This window comes from Lytechinus variegatus, chromosome 12 (assembly GCF_018143015.1).
Source record: "Lytechinus variegatus isolate NC3 chromosome 12, Lvar_3.0, whole genome shotgun sequence".
Taxonomy (NCBI): Eukaryota; Metazoa; Echinodermata; class Echinoidea; order Temnopleuroida; family Toxopneustidae; genus Lytechinus; species Lytechinus variegatus.
The window spans coordinates 25,487,729-25,505,920 of NC_054751.1; the positions used below are offsets into that span (position 1 = coordinate 25,487,729).

Sequence of the window (18,192 nt, forward strand, 5' to 3'; positions counted from 1 at the left end):
AATGATGAGCATTGAAATTTTAATGTATAAAATATATATAACCTAGTGAAAACCTAGTGTCAATTTTTCTCATTTTCAGGTCATCATGAACTTTCAAAAACTCTTCAGCTCGCGCTTTGCGCTCGCCATTATTGGTATAATCCGTATACTATACACTGTAAAAAAAATATATATATGAATTAGTAGTTAACACTTATATGTATGTAAGTAGAATTTATTATTTTTTATTATTTCTCGATTTTTTTCAGTCCGTGAGATTACAATTGTCTTTTAATTTAATTTATTTGATTTACTTGAGTTATTTGGGTTCAATATACAGTTGCAAAAATTCGATTAAGTAAATCTCACTCCAATTAGGCAAAGATAATTATTACTTATATTCATGTTGAATGTGCTTCGGAGTTCGGAATGGAATTTAGGGAAATGGAATAAAAAGGCCGCGCCGAAACACTAGATTCCCTAGCACACGCTGTGATGAAAAAAAACAACAACAGCAAAGTGGGAGTCAGGTGCAGTGATGTCCCCCTCAACTTGGCTGCACGTCCAAAATAATAAATAAAAAAGGTGTAGATAAGAGAATAAGAGGTAGGAAGGGATAGAGGAAAGTAGATGAAGGAAAATCAAAAGAGGAAAAGAAGTGAACAAAATTAAAGAGGCATTCACATTATGGAATCGTTTTCAAGTCAATATGAAAAAAACAACAGTTTGTTCAGCTGTATGAGCATTTGCGACCATTTCCTTTTATTCAAAATCGCAGCAGTCGTCGCAAATAGTTTCGAGATCAGTGAAGGTCCGTCCAAAATTAGCAAAGTTATATGTTTGGTCCCTCGGAGAGGACTTAAGTTGTTGGTCCAATGATTGCTCACTAAAAAATACCCTCATTCTTTTTACTCTGAGCGGTCTTAATACCGTCACCATCTTTTTTTATCATTGTTTTTATCATTGGTAAGTATGCCTAAAATCAATCTTAATCACAAAATTGTAAACAATCATAAAACGGACATATACGTCTTGATCAATTCGTTAATTTTTTGTTATTGATTAATACTTTTTACATCAATGAATTTTTCTTATCATTGCCTTATTTTCCCCCATAATTTCTTCATAATGATTTTTACACATTTTTACTCATTCATTAAGAAAAGGATGCTGAGTTTTAATTTGTTTTTTACCACGAAAACCATTATACGGAGTTGCATTTTCAGGGGTGCCCTATTTATAGGGGCGTGCAGTGGGGCGGCTGATCCCTGCGATTATCCAAGGGATATTGGAAAGGGGAATATGAAAATAAATTGTTAGAAAAAAAGAGGACGACAAAATTGATGAAGAGTGAAGGAGATACATTTGGTACGTTCATCTGCCCCCTCCCCCTGCATCATTTTCGCGCCGTATTGACATGGTCTCCACGAAAAATAAATAAATAATTTTCATTTCTGAAGAAGTTTTATATCATGCTGATCTTATTTGAAGACCCATTTAATTTTTTTAAATCAAATTTTAAATCAGGGTCTGTGCTTGCAGACTAGCGGGCAGTTTGCAGGGACGGACCCGCGACCCCAGTTCGGCACTGCACGTGCGTCATACATGACAATCGTGTATAAAGGACGAGGGGTACCACATAACTGTATAGTACGGCCCCTTATTTCTATACATCACAACGTGATTATCAGATATATTTGAGTATTATAGCTTTAAATAATTTTCCAAGAATAAGTAATTCTATTAATTGAATTCACAAATCCTTCAATACATGCTCCATCACCAGAGGTCCACTGTATTGAAATAAATGTTTTGATGTCCATCTTCAATAGGTCATGCAACCCCGGTCGCAATAATACGGAAGCAAAACACAAAACGTCACACGTAAACAATAATCGTATGAGTTTTGCAGCTGTGATCAGAAACGGATCAAAACAAAGCACATATTTTAGAAGAAAGGAGGGTTTTCAAGATGACTTCTACTCCTAGGAGTGAGCACGATGATTCTCTTAATGGTAAGGACATTCAAAAATTATTGATCAGTCACAATTCTTCGTGAATTCCTTAACATCTGACCGTATTTTGTACGAGTTGATTGAGCTCCGCGCCGTTTCTTGTTGTTGTATTTGCCCGTCTACCCGCCCGCTGCACCGGGAGCGACTGTGCCTTGTGTGATGGCACACACAGCTCAGCTCAGAACAGTGTGGCAGACTGGCAGAAAGTTGAATGACAATAAATGAACAAAAAAGAAGCCATAGTTTCTTTGTTCATCTAATTTTGGTCAGAACATTACAGGAGGTTTTAGATAACTATTTCAAGTAAATATATTTGTAGGTTTTCCGATCTTTACTTCTGGTAATTGACAATTATCTAGACCATAGACAGTTTAAACTTCTTGTGAGACTTTACGTGCGTTGAGAAATGGAGGTTTTAAATCTTTCCCCCCACCATGCCCACCAAAATTTATCCAACAGATGTTAAAACCATTTCCATTGATTTTTCTTCCACTACTTCTGTAGGCAGTTTGTTCCAGTGCAGATCTTCGATTTAAACTACTACTGGGCCCCATTGCATGAAACTTCAAAGTTACTATTTTGGTAAATTTGCCATCTAATGGTGATTACCAGCGAAAAAAATACACGAGAGCGCTGAGCGATTTCGCTCCCGTAAGCTTTGGAATCGCGCTCGCAAACCCTATAGAGAGAGCGATCGGGAAAAAAGAAATCGCTCCCATGATCTTGTGAAGTTGTGTACGTGTACAGTAGATCTAGTGTCTTTGGTACAGATACTAGCTCGTCCATACGTCCGACTCTGCCGTCTTCCCTTCGTGCGTGGGCCATAACGTGCACGTAATGTACCATTCACCCTAAAAAGCTCAACGCAATGAGCGCTAGTATGCGATCAGTATGCGATAGATTGCTTGGGATTGTTTGCTAGTGGAATCGTTTTCCAGGCCGAATCGACTGAGCTGAGGCTAGGCAAGGCCGAGATGACACGGAGATCGAGAAAACATGGAGCGCTTCCTAATAAAAAAACACCGGCTCCGGCCTCGTCGACGCTGCCAGATCACGTCGTACTCGCAGACAAATCTTCATCTAAAAAAATACTCGCAAGATGTAAAAGAAAGCCGGTCCAAAAGGAATCAACAATAAAATCATGGAAATTGGACTGGCTTAGCATCGAACGCAGTTCAGGATCCATAGTTGTCTTCTGTCAGGCCTGTCGTCGGTCGTATGCTGCTACCTCCGCCTCCGGTCCCCGTTGGAAAGGGGTAGTTGTAGGGGATCAGTTTGTTTCAGGCTCCTCTCATGTGAAGCAATTAGCATTTGTTCCTAAGGAAACTGCACACCAAATTATGCTTATTTATTAATCAAAATCCATGAGAAGTGTTCTCTTTTCTATTGGATACTGTACAAAAAAAATTGAATACCAGCCTTTAATGTATTATTTTACATTTGTCTAGACATCTCTCATCTCTTCTTTCAAAGTTTCAGGATCGCTCGCACAGCCACATTAAAACTTGATGATCAGATTTTTCACAATAGCATTGAATAAAGACAAATGGCAATATATATCTATAAAGTATGTGATTCATTACTTTTATTAGTAAAAGAAATAGTACAGATGGCCCATTAAAACAAATGGCATTATTGCAATCATTACTTTTGTTGGTAAAAGAAATAGTACGGATGGCACATTACAACAGAACAAACAATACTTTAAATTCAACATGTGTAAAATGATAATTACAAATGGTATATCTTTCGTTTTTTTTTTAATTTAAAAATTGGCTCTTGCAAATTCAAAAATGGCTCTTGGAAATTGAAAAATGGCTCCCATAAATTTGTGACCAGTTCGAAAAATGGCTCCTTAAAAAAAAAAGTATTTTTTCCCTGGTAATTACCATGGTTATGCTGATCAATACTACCAATAGCCAAAACAAGGATTCCATGCAAGTTACCAATTGATGGCAAAGTTACCATAATGCCTGGAAACTTTTATGCAACGGGCCCGGCAGGTGTATGAATATTGCAGGCAAGTTCATTCAGAGGAATGTCATTAACTCTGCTCTTAATTTTGCTATATTTCCCTTATAACTTCAGAATCATGGGTGGAGCTACAGTATTCCCAACATGGGGGCGTGAATGACCCCCTCCTTAGCCTAGAATCCGGAGGGGGTAACAACGGAGGATCCAGCACCCCCTACAGCACTGGATCGGGGAACGGCAGGCATGGGGGCATCCATTTTGGTACCAACATGGAGAAACTGTTGATGGAGGCACAGAGAGAAAGCAGGTCAACATCCAGGGAGGGCTCTCAAGGAGGAAGGTTTGTATAAATTTTTGCCATCAGTTTAGCCTGGAAGGTGCCTTAACAAAATACATCGCTCTTTTCCATGCATGTTTCATAGTGGGCTGGCACAGATTAGGGAAAGGGGGGCAAAACGAGCACATGATCCCTTTTTACTCCAGTTTTCACTAATAATTTTCAATAATAAATTAATTAATATGCTAGTATGTATCCCCAGGGGAAAAATTACACAGGGGCTCGGAGTGATCTTGCCTCCAAAATGCTTAAAGAGCCCTGGAAATTGTGAAAATTTAAAAAAAGTCCCAGAAAATACCCATTCACTGCAATATTTATGTTTCCAATGTTTGTAGGAGATTTAGGCAGTAAGTTGTGATAAGAATAAAAATAAATAATATATTCTAGAAAAAAAATATGTACATGTAGGCCTATATTTCATGCCTGACATCCCCTCTTCATAAAGGTCCATTTTACATTTGTATATTTAAAAAAAAAAAGTGAAGATGGTGGTGGTCGTGGTGCATTGTCAAGCTTGTGCCCTGTGCACCACCAGTTGCCAAAGAGATCTAACATGTACATACTGTGCAATAATTGAATCTAGTCTAAGTGAATTGAGAAAATATCTGTAATTTAATGGTTCTTGAAAATAAATTCGCAAAATTGCTTGGCTTCCACACAAAAAATGTATACATCTTAAAGTATGTCCCTTTTTAAGTCTATTTTTGGGGGGGGCATCATTTTTTTATTGATGGGGAAAACGTTAGATTTTTGATGTGATAAATAATTCAAAAGTTTGTTAATTGTATACTAAGCACTGACTTATTGGCCAAACCCCCACTTAGGAGCTTTTACACAGCAAAGTTCACAGACACACCCACATCCGGCACAGTTGATGATACTTTGCTTTTCAAAATCCCCGCCTGTAAAAAAAAGATACTCAAGGGGATCAAGCTTTCTCTGCACAACACCCCCCCCCTTATTTTTTTACATTAGCACTTAATAGACATAATTCGTAATATTTATAGATTTTCAAGCCTTTTAAAATAAATATAGACTGTCCGCATTGTGTCAATCAAGCAATGCTATTTTACCCTGTGATAATTGGCACAATATCAAATGTCACTTGCCAAGTTTGAGGCCTGATTGATTATATGTTACAACCTGAACATAGTATTCTGCCATTCATCTGTTCCTCAAAATTTATTTTTGTGCTCGGGTGAAAGTTGGTACATTTTGTTTCTCTGTTGAAGTTTATTGTGTATGTAGAGCTTATGAGCATGAAAAAAAATAAAACAGGGAGGGATGTGTAGAGACGTCTCAGCTTTTAATTCAAAGGTCAAGTCCACCTCAGAAAAATGTTGATTTAAATAAACTTCTAGAGAAAAATAATACTAGCATAATGCTGAAAATTTCATCAAAATCTGATTTAAAATTAGAAAGTTATGACATTTTAATTTCGCTTATATTTCATATTTCATTTAATAAAATACAAATGAAATAGTGAGTAGATGACGTCATCAGTCTCCTCATTTGCATTCCGACCAAGATGTTCAGACAACTGTTTTGTGAAATTAGCAAAACTTTAAAATGTCATAAATTTCTTATTTTACATCTGACTTTACTGAAATTTTCAGCATTATGCTTGTTGGATTTTTCTCAGTTTACTCAAATCAACTTTTTGTTGGAGTGGACTTGTCCTTTGATGGATGAAATATGTTAGGGAGGGATTATTTGTCTTCGAATAAGTTTAAGAAAAAAAAAATTATGATAGAAGTACATCTTTTTTCACAAACCAATTTAGCCCCCTCTCTTTTCATCTGATCTAATATGATTAAATTTGATGAGAATTTAAGAAGCACATACATGTATGAACTCTCCCCTTGGGATAATTTTGGGATTACATTCTACATGTACATGTACATCCAGTGGGGTGTAATATAGGGTATTTATATTGCGCACATATCCACCGTGTTAGGTGCTCAAGGCATTCATAGCGCACACAGCTTTTTAAGGAATTACTTCTTACTGGTACCCATTTACCTCACCTGGGTTGAGTGCAGCATATTGTGGATCAGTTTCTTGCTGAAGGAAATTACGCCATGGCTGGGATTCGAATTCACGACCCTCTGTTTCAAAGTCCGAAGACGAATCCACTGGGCCACAACGCTCCACATGTAGTATAGCCAACAAACTTCATGTAGATCTGCATACTGTACATGTACATGTAGGCTTACCAATTATGAAATTTTACTCTTAATTCATACAGTTTTAAAGGCAAGGTAGTTATCTTAAGACCAAAAAGTGTACTTTTTTCAGCAAATCTACATTTAGGTATATTTTTTGTGAGAAATACAGGAAAAGATCATGTCATGTCATACAAAAAACATGTACATGTACAGTACTGTATATACTGATAACCATATTCTAGATGATGTTTCAAAATTGATTTGAAGTTCTAGTTTTCTATTATGTATTTCAAACAAATATTGGTATTCTGAAGTTTTATTAGAACAATCTTAGGCCTTCATGCTTTGTATTGTATATTTTTACTAACCAAACTTGATTTAGAAAAAAATGGGTTCAAAGTTTACAAATTCATGCGTCATGTAATAGATACCCTCAAGGTCCTACAAGTTATCAGTGACTAATCTCAAGTGTAAGAGGGGTTCAGTGATATTATAGATTGCATTGTGATTCAATGATATTGGATAACTTCCAAATTTTTGATGTCTTCATGTAATAAAGGGAGGGGCACAGACTTAAGATAATGTACAGTATAATGTAACAAGTGCATGTTTAAATACGTGTGTATTTCATGCAAGGTGCTGAAACTGGCCCCTTTCTAAATAGGTTGTTAATCTGTTTTGTAAACAAAGGCTGTGTGTGTAAATTCTTAATTGAATTGTTATTTTCTTATCCTTTCCTTGAGCTCCTATGTTGGCCTCTCTCCCTTTCTTAAATTTCCTTTTTTTTGGGGGGAGGGGTATGTACATTGAGGAGAGACATCTACATGTAGAAACCCATAAAAAAATAATGGTCAATGATGGGCAGTGGGATAATGTGCTTGGGAATATTATGTAACCTCTCAAATTTCATTAATATTTATAGTTAAAGGGAAAATACTTGTAACAAGGTTGTGTATATAGTCTTTTACCCTAAAAGATAAAATTCTTGCCCCACACACAAAAACAAATGTGGAGCAGTCAAACAAAAATGCATTTCAATTATTCAGCAATAAAAGCTTTTTCCTATCAGATTACATATTTTCAAGAATGCACATTTGCATTCTGTAAATGAAAACAAATAAAGCAGAAAATAACTTTATTTTTGCCGATGATTTGTGGCCATGGCAGATTTTGTTTTTCTTTCATGTTCATCTTTATCTGTAGCTGCTCACCCCCACTCCCCCCCCCAAAAAAAAACTTACAGAAAAACTCTGTCATTGCCATAGGGACAAAGTTTGAGGTCAGTCCACCTTGGAAGTTGGACTTTGCTTCTTGAATTAAAGGACAAATCCTCCAAATGTTATAGTGAAATAAAAGAAGAAAGTTTTGAATAAATGTTTGACTTAATCCTTAAGAGATTTCGTGATACTCGGGCCTATGATAATTAAGGGAGGCATCCCATCTTGTGATCAGAAATACGTGAGGAGGACGGGCGAATTCACCTCTCATGACAGCCAAAATCCCTCTTAAAACTTTGCAAATGGAATGCTTTGAGATCTTTTAGAAAGTTGCCCCAATCATTATTCAGGAACATGTTAGAAAATCAGTATTCTACCTCCATGTACGTCAGAGTAATGAGAGCTTTTACAACATAATTTCTCATTCAGTAAAAAAAAGGAGTCCTTGGTATGAAAGAAATACATAAAGCCCCAAACTTCAACAATCACCTATTATTGTGACCAAAATAGTCCCTAAGAATAAAAACTGTTTCCTACTCTGTTGCAAATTTATCATTGTTTTTTCAATGAATGTTCTTTTAAATGAAAACAATTTGCTTTATTGATGATCAAAGCCTTATAATAATCATATAATCCTCCCGTATTACTAGACTGAAACCTTAACCTTTCCTCTGTAGCTCAATTGCACCCCAACCCAATTGAACTTGGTAATCCCTGAGCATGCCTACGTGCTGATATGCCAGACATTCCACAGTTTTCGTCTGACTCAATTCATGTCCCCAGTATGATGCCCTTGATCGAGGACATACGATGTAGTTAATTTAATGAGACAGAAGAGAGTTGAAGAGCAGGTCGCGAGGATGAAGTTCTTGAGATAACCTCAATTAACCCAGTTCCCTTCTTGTATCCCATCAAGGAGCAGCCATTTCTCCACTGTTAATTAAATTATGAGACAATTGTTTTGAACTACATGTACATCAAGTATTACTAACCCAATGGCTCTCAAACTTGGTATCCTCTGTTTACTTTATGAACGTTTTTTCAATTAAAAGCAGATTTATAAAAAAAAATAAATATGCTAGGATACATGCATGTAAAATCATCAGTAAATTGTTTTGAACATTCATCCACCAGGCCCAAAACTTTGATATACATGTACATGTAAGCAGAAAAACGAAGGTCATTGCTCATTCTGTGGGATGCACAACTAATGCTTTCCATTTTAAACATGTGCATTTTCAAATTTTACGGGGTGCGCCTGCACCTTCAGCCACCCAACCCCCCCCCCCCTCCTGGATCCGTGCCTGCTAACATGTATACCCAGTTGTTGTGTATCTGGACGGGTTATGTGTCCGGACGATCAATTTTAGAATGTCATATGGAAAAATTTACCAGCGAAGTATCATCAATTTTTAGTACAGAATGTTAGGAAATATTATAAAGAACAAAATAGAAAATGATTACAAGTAATGAATTCATATTTTTAGTGTAATCCACAGACAAAAAAGAAGGCTTCAAAAAGATAAAGTGTCCGGACTCCCGACCCCCCCCCCATCCCACATGCGTACCTAATTCCATTCTCAATTGTCCTGCTTTGTGGTCCTTTATTCTTCAAATGCCCATCTACAATGTAGTATTCTAAATGTACTCCCAGTAGGTATTAGAGATTAGAAGGGCAAGATTTATAATTTTGATATTTCTTTATAAACTAAGATTTGAGCTCTTCAAACATCATTGATACCTTCTCTTCCTGCTTTATTATTTCCCTTTCCTGAACCTATTTCCTGCTGACCGAGCCAGTAGCCAGGGGGTTCCGGGGGGGGGGGGGATTCAATCAATTCCCCTAAAATTTCCAAAATTAGGGAAAATGTGTGGAAAAGTAGGAGAGTAGGAAAGAGAGAAGAAGAATCGAACCCCTTAATTGAAATCCCTTGCTGCACCCCTGCAGATGATCTTGTTGGTCTAACTCTGACCAGCTTAAGTCTTCTTAAAGGGGAAGTTCACCCTGAAGAAAACTTTGTTGTAAAAATAGCAGAAAAAATAGTAAAAAATATTGGTGAAGGTTTGAGGAAAATCCATTAAAGAGTAAGAAAGTTATTAGAGTTCAAAGTTTTGGATTTGTGACGTCATAAACGAGCAGCTGCCCCATGTGTTATGTAATATAAAATGCATGAATTTCAAATTTTGTATGGTTCCTGATGACTTAATTTTGTTTTCTTTTCATGATCGGGTGTGAAACGATTTGTCTATTGATATACAAAGGTTACAGTGAAAACCATTTTCAATTTTTTAAGAAAATGACATTTCATTGATTTTTTACCATTCGCTATGTAGGAATGCTGCTCGCATATGACGTCACAAATCAAATAATTGAAATTCTAATAACTTTTTAATTACTCGATGAATTTTTCTCAAACCTTCGGCAATATTTTTTATTATTTTTTATGCTATTTTTACAATAAACTTTTTGTCAGGGTAAACTTCCCCTTTAATAGGTACAGTGTATTTGTTTTTTCTTTAAAGAAAAAAAAATCATCCTTTGTCATGTGCTTCAACCACTACATGTATGCCCTTATGGAAATATGCCAGTATACTGTATAATATGAAATACATGTAGGAATCTCTGCACTATAAATGTAGGTCTGCAATGTCTCTGTTTTCAGCCTCTGTCGTTTCATCTACCCTATTTTTCTTGGGATATTTCAGGGTTGGCAAGTACATGTACAATGTATGTGTATATATGTGTAACATGGCTATACATGTAGATTAACATTATAATCAGTTTTTACTTGAGGCAGGAGAAAGGAGACAGTAGTCAAACTTCCATATAGACTGGGACAAGGGAGTTGGGAGAGATAATATCAATCCATACCATAAAGCCGTTTTCAGACAGAGGCAGGAGTTTATTAAAGACCCTGACTGGTGTAAAAACAATCATATATCAAAATAAAGGTAATGATTCATACAATACAAATATTACAAAAATATTACATATCTCCTTCCAATAATTAAAAATATTAAATAAAATCAAAGAAACTGCTCCTCCAAAGTACGCTTCGATTGAGCACCCCCACGTCGCCTGGAAATGATGACGTCACGTTGTGTCTGGAGGGTTGTGATTCCATAGGTTTGTGTACAAAAGCATTGGGTATTTTCTTCCATTTCCATGTTATGAATCCATTTTTTTTACGTTTAAAGGTGAAAATGGCACTCAAAATTATTCACTGTTCAAATTGTTGTAAACCTACAACTATTCAGTACCTTTTTTGTGATTTCTCTGTTTGGCTCTTATTGGGCCTAAATTGCTATGTCAGGAAAAGTTGTTATACATAATCTAAATGCAGATAGAATTGAAATCTGCGCCAAATAAGCAGGAAATAAAATAAGGCAAAAACTAGTTCAAAACTGTAGATTTCATAAATTCAAGCTTGTGGGAAAAAATATATGTGATATCCCTCTGTGATAGGAGTGAAGAGAATGAAATGCTTCATCTGGAAAGCAAAAAAATCACCCAGTTTTTCTGTGTACAAACCTATGGAATCACGACGCTTCTTACACAACGTGACGTCACGGTCTCCAGGCAAGTGAAAAGCACAATAAAGCCTATTTTCTAAGCGGGGTTCGAAGCCCGCTAATTGGAATATTCTTAATCAAAATACTCAGCTGGGAAGTGGTGAAAATGAATAAAGCATACCTTGCTGTATTTAGTAGCTTATAAGCTTTCGATTGGTATATAATTTTTCAATTTCATTTTCGGGTCCGGTCTGGATCTTTAATGAGCGGCTCACAGACAGCATCCAAAGATATTCAAAACTTGTAGATAATTCACTGTATTTTTCCCATGGGACATACTTCATGGTTTGGTAGTATTAATAGCAGGGAGAAAAGATAGAGAGTTAGAAGCAGGGAGGGGCAAGGGGCATGCACCTAGAGTCTGCTGTGCAAACCCTTCACTCAAGTTTTGAGGGTCTGAATCTGCAGCCTACTCATGCCTGAACAGCAAGTTTTGTATGTGCTAGTCTTTGCATGGAGCCACACTTGTTGATCAAAGTTTCAATCAGGGTCTGTGCCTGCAGACTAGCATGCACTGCATACACCATATTCATTGGGTGAGGGGCTGCAGAAAATAAAGGCTGCGGAAAGTAAAGGATTTATTTAAAAAAAAAACTTTCAAAAAGATGGGGTTTTAGTCAGAAGTCAGATGTCAGTATAAAAGAAAGAAAGTGAGAGAGTATGGAAAGGAGGAGAGATGAAAGTAGAGAAAAGAGGCGGGAAATAAAAAGGACAATAGCGATGGAGATAAACAGAGTATTTGTTGGGGGAGATGCAGAGAGGGGGGTGTTGGGAGTGAGGGAGGTATAGACCAATATACATGAAAAGTGGAGAGGTATAGAGAAAGAGTGGGGAGAGCAAGGGATACGGATACATTTATTGTATTTGTATATCTGCAATAATGATTAATGAATGAGATACTTTTGGTGAGATCCAACTTTGACCACCACCTGCTTCCAGACAAAGTGCACAAAATATAATATCAAATGGGTATCGATCACCACATGTAGGTGTACATGTATATATGTAATACATGTATATACCACAGAAATGACTCCTGGCAGTAGAAGTGATAATACTTCAATTCATTATTTTTTTTTTGTATTTATTTTTTTTCTTCCATTTTTCCAGCCCTAAAGGTCCACCCAGCCCAGTTCTAAGTTCCAACCCAAGTGCACCTGGATCTATATACAGTAATGGGTCAGGAGAAAAACAGGTGAGTGAAAATAATGTAACTAGGGTGTCCGCATTATCATCATCTTTATCAACATTGTTACCGTCATCTTCATTCCCATCATCATCACCATCATCACAATCACCATCATCATTACCATCATCACCACCACCATCATCACCGTCTCCACCATCATCTTACCTCATCATTATCTTTATCATCATTATCTTCATCATCATCATCACCACCACCGTCATCATCACTTCTACCACCACCACCACCAAAATCATTACCTACAGGTTTATAATTACTGATATCATCATCATCAAAATCATCACCATCATCATCATCACCACCACTTCCATCATCATCACTACTACCACCACCACCAAAATCATTACCTACAGGGTTATAATTACTGATATCATCATCATCACTTCTACCACCACCACCAAAATCATTACCTACAGGGTTATAATTACTGATATTATCATCATCATCATCATCACCACCACCATCATCATCACTTCTACCACCACCACCAAATCAATACCAACATCATTATCATCATCATCAACTCCACCACCATCCAGTCTGATCATCATCTTTCATCACCACCAGTATATCTCCAACCAGTGTTCACAGAGAATAAGATTACCAGTTATTTGTGTTCATTGATATTTTTTCTCTTTACACATCATTATCCAGCATGGAGTACCGGTCCTGATGGGACAAGGTGAAGCAGCCAAAGGGAGGGAGGAGAACTGGATCTGGGACTGGTCAAGCAGGCCGGAACCACTCCCACCAAAGTAAGTCCAGGGGACCCTCTCACAAAAGTTGTCGGCACTGACAAGTTTTCATTATCCGAGAGCTACCAAAGTAACAGTCAAATACCTATGCTTCTCAGCCGATCGAAATCAAGACTAGTGGTCAGATCTGATGACAAATTCTGATGAAATGACCCCTTTAGTCTTAAAAACCATTACATGAAAGTTGTCAGCACTGACTAGCTGTCTGTGATTCTCAGCCGTTCAAAACCAAGGCTACATGTAGTCATCGGATCTGGGTCCCGTGACACAGACTAGCAATTAATTGTACACTTTATTTTTATGATTGATTGTACCTTATACTTGATGTATCAATCATTTAAAAAAAACATTCTAAGATCATTGCTAGGCATTTTGTTACCTGCCCCTTATTACTTGTCAGACAACAAATATTGATGAAACGCCCCCTTGAGTCCAGGACCCTCTGGCATTCTGATCACTTGCGTAGGAGAGGGAGGAAGGGGCAAAGTGCCCCCCCCCCCCTCCCTCTGACTCTGACAGAATTCTGATGAATACTTGTCAGAAAACTCCAGCAAATGCTCTAAACCTTTGACATCTCTTTTTTTTTTGCCCCTCCTGACAAGACTTTCCAGGTATGCTGCCACTGATATTGATGGTGTCTTTCATATACATGTAAAACATTAATTGACTGTTTAGTGATACCTGGACATTTTACCAACATTCATTAATTGTTTCTGTTTTATGGGACAGGGTGAATACACTTTAGGCTTAAAGGGGAAGTTCACCCTGACAAAAAGTTGATTTTGAATACCAGAAAAAATATTGCAGAAGATTTGAGAAATATCCATGAAAGAATGACAAAGTTATTAGAATTTAAATTATTTGATTTGTGACATCATACATGTACATGTATGCAAGCAGCTTTCCTATATATCATATTGTAATAAAAAAATTAGTGAAATGTCATTTTCTCTGAAAATTATATATGGTTATTACTCTAACTTTAGTATAAACAAATCATTACCCACTTGTTCCTAAAAAGAAAACAAATAAGTCATGAACCATTAAAAAAAAATTAATTTATGCATTTTATATTACATAACAAATATGTATAGGGTAGCTGCTTGTTGACGTCACAAATCCAAAATTTAAAATTCTAATAACTTTCTTAATCTTTAATGGATTTTCCTCAAACCTTCACCAATAGACCTATTTTTTTTTTTCAAACAAACTTTTCTCAGGGTGAACTTCTCCTTTAATATCTATAGTTTAATAGGAAAGATGATGGTGCATGTTTTCTGAGCAACACAAAACATGCACAATGAAGATTACTTTGTACATTTGGAAAATGTTTGCTATCACCAACAGCTCTTTGATTACAAAGGGAGGCATTATTTTCTCTTCCCTTCAGTTTCATGACATGATGTGCACATGTACAGAATGGATAGTGTGACTTTTTACATTGTCAGGTGACCATGACATTTAGAGTCACTCACTCCTTGCTTACAACCTCTCTGAGATAAATTGTAGCAGTCTTTATATTCACTTTTTTTTACACTTTATAGAAGTCCCTTCCCCTTTCCCATTATCTTTCTCTCTACATCATGTATATGTCAAGGATGGACAGTGCCAATATAGAATATAAAACATTCAGTGACATTTCCAGTTTTGATTTTCCAAGGCTGATAACTATCAGCTAATGGGTACAATGTAATTTGCCTTTTCATGCTCATACAGGTAGCTTTTTGTTTATTTCAACGAGATTTTTTGACATTGGTGATATGGCATTTATGCAAGCGCAAAACATAGTACATGTACTTAAAGATATGAACAACAGAATTTAATCATAAAATGTGTTATGAAAGTAAGAAAACCTATATTTTAATGGCCTGTTGCATATTAAGATTACTTTTCTGTTTGAAAGAAACTTTACAGTTCATTGCAAAAGCAAATTTGCACAGTATATTTATTTTTTCTACATGTATACAGTACATGTTTTTTATGTTTTATATTATGTTTTTTTTAATGTATATAAAATATTCTTGTGGAGTCTGGATATATACTATGTCTCTTTTCCTTTGTGCAACAGTAGAAACCCATTCAAGTTTTTATGTTTTTGTATTTTACTTGATATGTTAAAGATATATGTTAAAAAATATCTATCTGCATTTTTTCTTTCTCAAGGGAGTTTCGTTTCAAACATCCAGACAAGACGAGGCTGAGCATTCGTAAGAGCAAGGCCATGCGTAGTAACTTCTTCTCAGCTGAAATATTATCTGTCTTCATTCCATCCTTAGTTCTGACAAATCTCTTGGCTCTGGGTATGGGGTAGGTACACCTCTTCTGATCATCATTATAAATAGAGCTGCCAACTGGTACTAATTTTCAGTAATTAGCACTGAAATATGAGCAGAATACTGATGGTTTCATGCAAAACATACTGATTTATGAGGTTTCAGTTCTATGTGTTGTCTTAAAGGTATTTTTGATTTCCTCTCCAAATCAATTCAAATTTATTTCAATCGGTCATAAAAATCAATAAATATAATGATCTTGATAAAACATGGGATTAGGAGCACTTTGAAGTTTAACGAAAAACTTGACATAATACAAATGAATTTAAAAAGTGGCATTGAAGAATGTCTACAGGTACATTTGGACAGCATTAGCTGCATGTGCTCCAGAAATGTTACCATACTTACCGTAAAATACTGTATTTCGGCTTTTGAAATACTAAATTGTTCCTGATCAGGTTGGCGGCTGGACCGCATTAAAAGCTTACTATTGTTGATTGTCATGGGTAATGGATTATAGTTTGCTGATACCACCCTGTTAAGTGAAAAGTCCTGGATATATCTGCTATAAAGTAATATTTCAGGAGCATATCTAATGTTGTCCAAAAGTACCTCTAGCAATTCTTCGATCCAACTTTCAGGCATTGTTGGTCAAGGGAAAGTGGGATAATGATGCAATCCATTACATAACTTCTGTTTATCAGTCATAAGATAATGTGGCATTTGCTCCTTCATGTAGGATAATTGCTTCAATTGCTTCTCCGTCAATTTACTATAAGTGTTGAGGGTTAGAAGTGGTGATAGGCTTTTTTGGTTCAGGATGATTTAAGGATTAGGATTAAGGTTAGGGGTCGAGTATGAAGGTCAGGGTTGCGTTTAGCTTACTGTGTGGATTTTCAGTGGGGGCAATGATCACAGGAACAAATGTCATAGAACCAATGATAAAACACACTCCAGCCTTAGTGCTTCTTGCAGATGAGATGGTGTAAAAATCCCATGAAAGTTGATGACAGTATGCAATAAATGCACTTACAAATTGTAATTATTGACACCAAACAATATATCTTGGGATAAATCATCATAATAATAATGGTATTAAACAAAATAATAATTCAAGAAATTGTGATAGTATTATTAAAATGAATTGTTTCACATAATTTACCCCGGTAATTACTTGCAACTTAATGTAAGACCCAATATTACAGCCCTCAACTTAAAATCCCTTTGAAATGTTCCCTATAATTATGTATTATGTTATATTATGATAATGGTATATTTACCAAGAGTAGCTACTTCAGTTCCCAAAACTGTTCTCCCATTAGGCCCGCTATTATTATTACCTATAGGTGCTCCAGCATTCGAGGAATTTCTTCCTACCGGGTACCCATTCACCTTACCTGGGTTCATTTTAGCACAAAGTGGGTAAATTTCTCACAGAAGAAGAACACACCGTGGCTAGGTATAAGCACACTGCAAAATAATTTTCCTGGGTAGGGGTTTAAGTCTCTTGATGTCTGCTTGCACGAATGGGGACTTAGATGAAGATTATGCCCTCAGATCTGTCACTGACATGGATTTACATGATGCAAGTTTTCTAGTGCCAAATCTGATTTCCTCTTTTCATCCTGTTTATCTTTCCCTCACAGGGTCTTCATTGGTTTCAAAATTGCAGCTCCAAGGTTGAGTTGAGATAGGACAGTAGAGGGCTCCCTACACTTATAAACTTGGCAATGAGGATGGTGGAACGTTACAGTCACATGACCAAGCCGATGCCATGTCAACAGCAAATTATTGATTTGTTCTACATGATATATATATTTTTTTCATTTTGCATATCTAATCGTATCTCTGCCCATCTATCCTAGCGAGGTATGAATTTATGTACATCATAAGATTTTTGGTCCTATTTTGGTGGAGATGACTGTTGACCATATTTTCTTAAAAAAAAGGATATTGAAGTGCCATACATGTATTTAATCTATCGTGTGAAATTTGAATACCTAGGCTCAATCTTATCTTAATCGGGTCTTTGCAGACCTGCCGACAGCGACACAAGGACATAATTAAGCCCCCGTTCCACTCAATTTTTTTTTTCCTGTGAAGTATTTTTCACTGACTTCAGGTTAAACAGGTTCATTTTCCCCCGAAAGCAGGTTTAATTTGCCAAATCGTAGGAAGATCGGCATAGTGGAATACCTCCCTTAGTGGTTGTGGATAATTCTAGTCGGTTGTTTTCTGACATTTTCACTTGAGATAAAAATGAACTGAAATGAAATAAACCATAACTAACCTTTACTCCTTTATTTGTAGATCTATAGAGGTATTTTTTTCTGGAAATATTGCAGAAAAATAGATTTGTCACGATAAATGAAAGCAAGATAAACTAGGTCGGACTGTACATGCAAACCTTCATATTGCCCCCCCCCCCCCGTCACCAATCAACCATTTCCGATGATATTATTCTATGGAGATATCTTATTTTCATTCCTATCAAAATAATTGTAAACATTAAAACCAAAAGATAATTCCCATTAGATTAACACAGGGATGATGATAACCTTGTTACTTAATGGGCTCTTAGACATAAATTGCCACTTGAAACTACGTTCATTCATTCTCCAAAATAAAAGTGCTTTCAATTTCTTCTCCAAAGTTTTGCTGTTCTTGCTTTAATAGCACTTGACTGAAATTACA

The 18,192-nt window shown here is 36.3% G+C and overlaps 1 protein-coding gene across 1 annotated transcript; it reads left to right on the top strand.

Moving 5' to 3' along the window:
• The first annotated feature begins 1,759 nt into the window (after positions 1–1,759).
• On the top strand, positions 1,760–17,579 carry LOC121424676 (BCL2/adenovirus E1B 19 kDa protein-interacting protein 3-like). Its single transcript, XM_041620418.1, has 6 exons — positions 1,760–1,994; positions 4,083–4,308; positions 12,374–12,458; positions 13,125–13,225; positions 15,389–15,532; positions 17,145–17,579. The coding sequence occupies exons 1-6, from the start codon at positions 1,952–1,954 to the stop codon at positions 17,185–17,187; spliced, it is 642 nt and encodes a 213-aa protein (XP_041476352.1). The 5' UTR covers positions 1,760–1,951; the 3' UTR covers positions 17,188–17,579.
• The last annotated feature ends 613 nt before the right edge of the window (positions 17,580–18,192 follow it).

What these genes read in the sequence shown, in the direction of transcription:
- LOC121424676 (XM_041620418.1), top strand. Translation starts at nt 1,952, where the DNA reads ATGACTTCTACTCCTAGGAGTGAGCACGATGATTCTCTTAATG. An exon ending in GAGGGCTCTCAAGGAGGAAG is followed by an intron (nt 4,309 to 12,373) that starts GTTTGTATAAAT and finishes CCATTTTTCCAG; the next exon opens with CCCTAAAGGTCCACCCAGCC. An exon ending in CTCTTGGCTCTGGGTATGGG is followed by an intron (nt 15,533 to 17,144) that starts GTAGGTACACCT and finishes TTTCCCTCACAG; the next exon opens with GGTCTTCATTGGTTTCAAAA.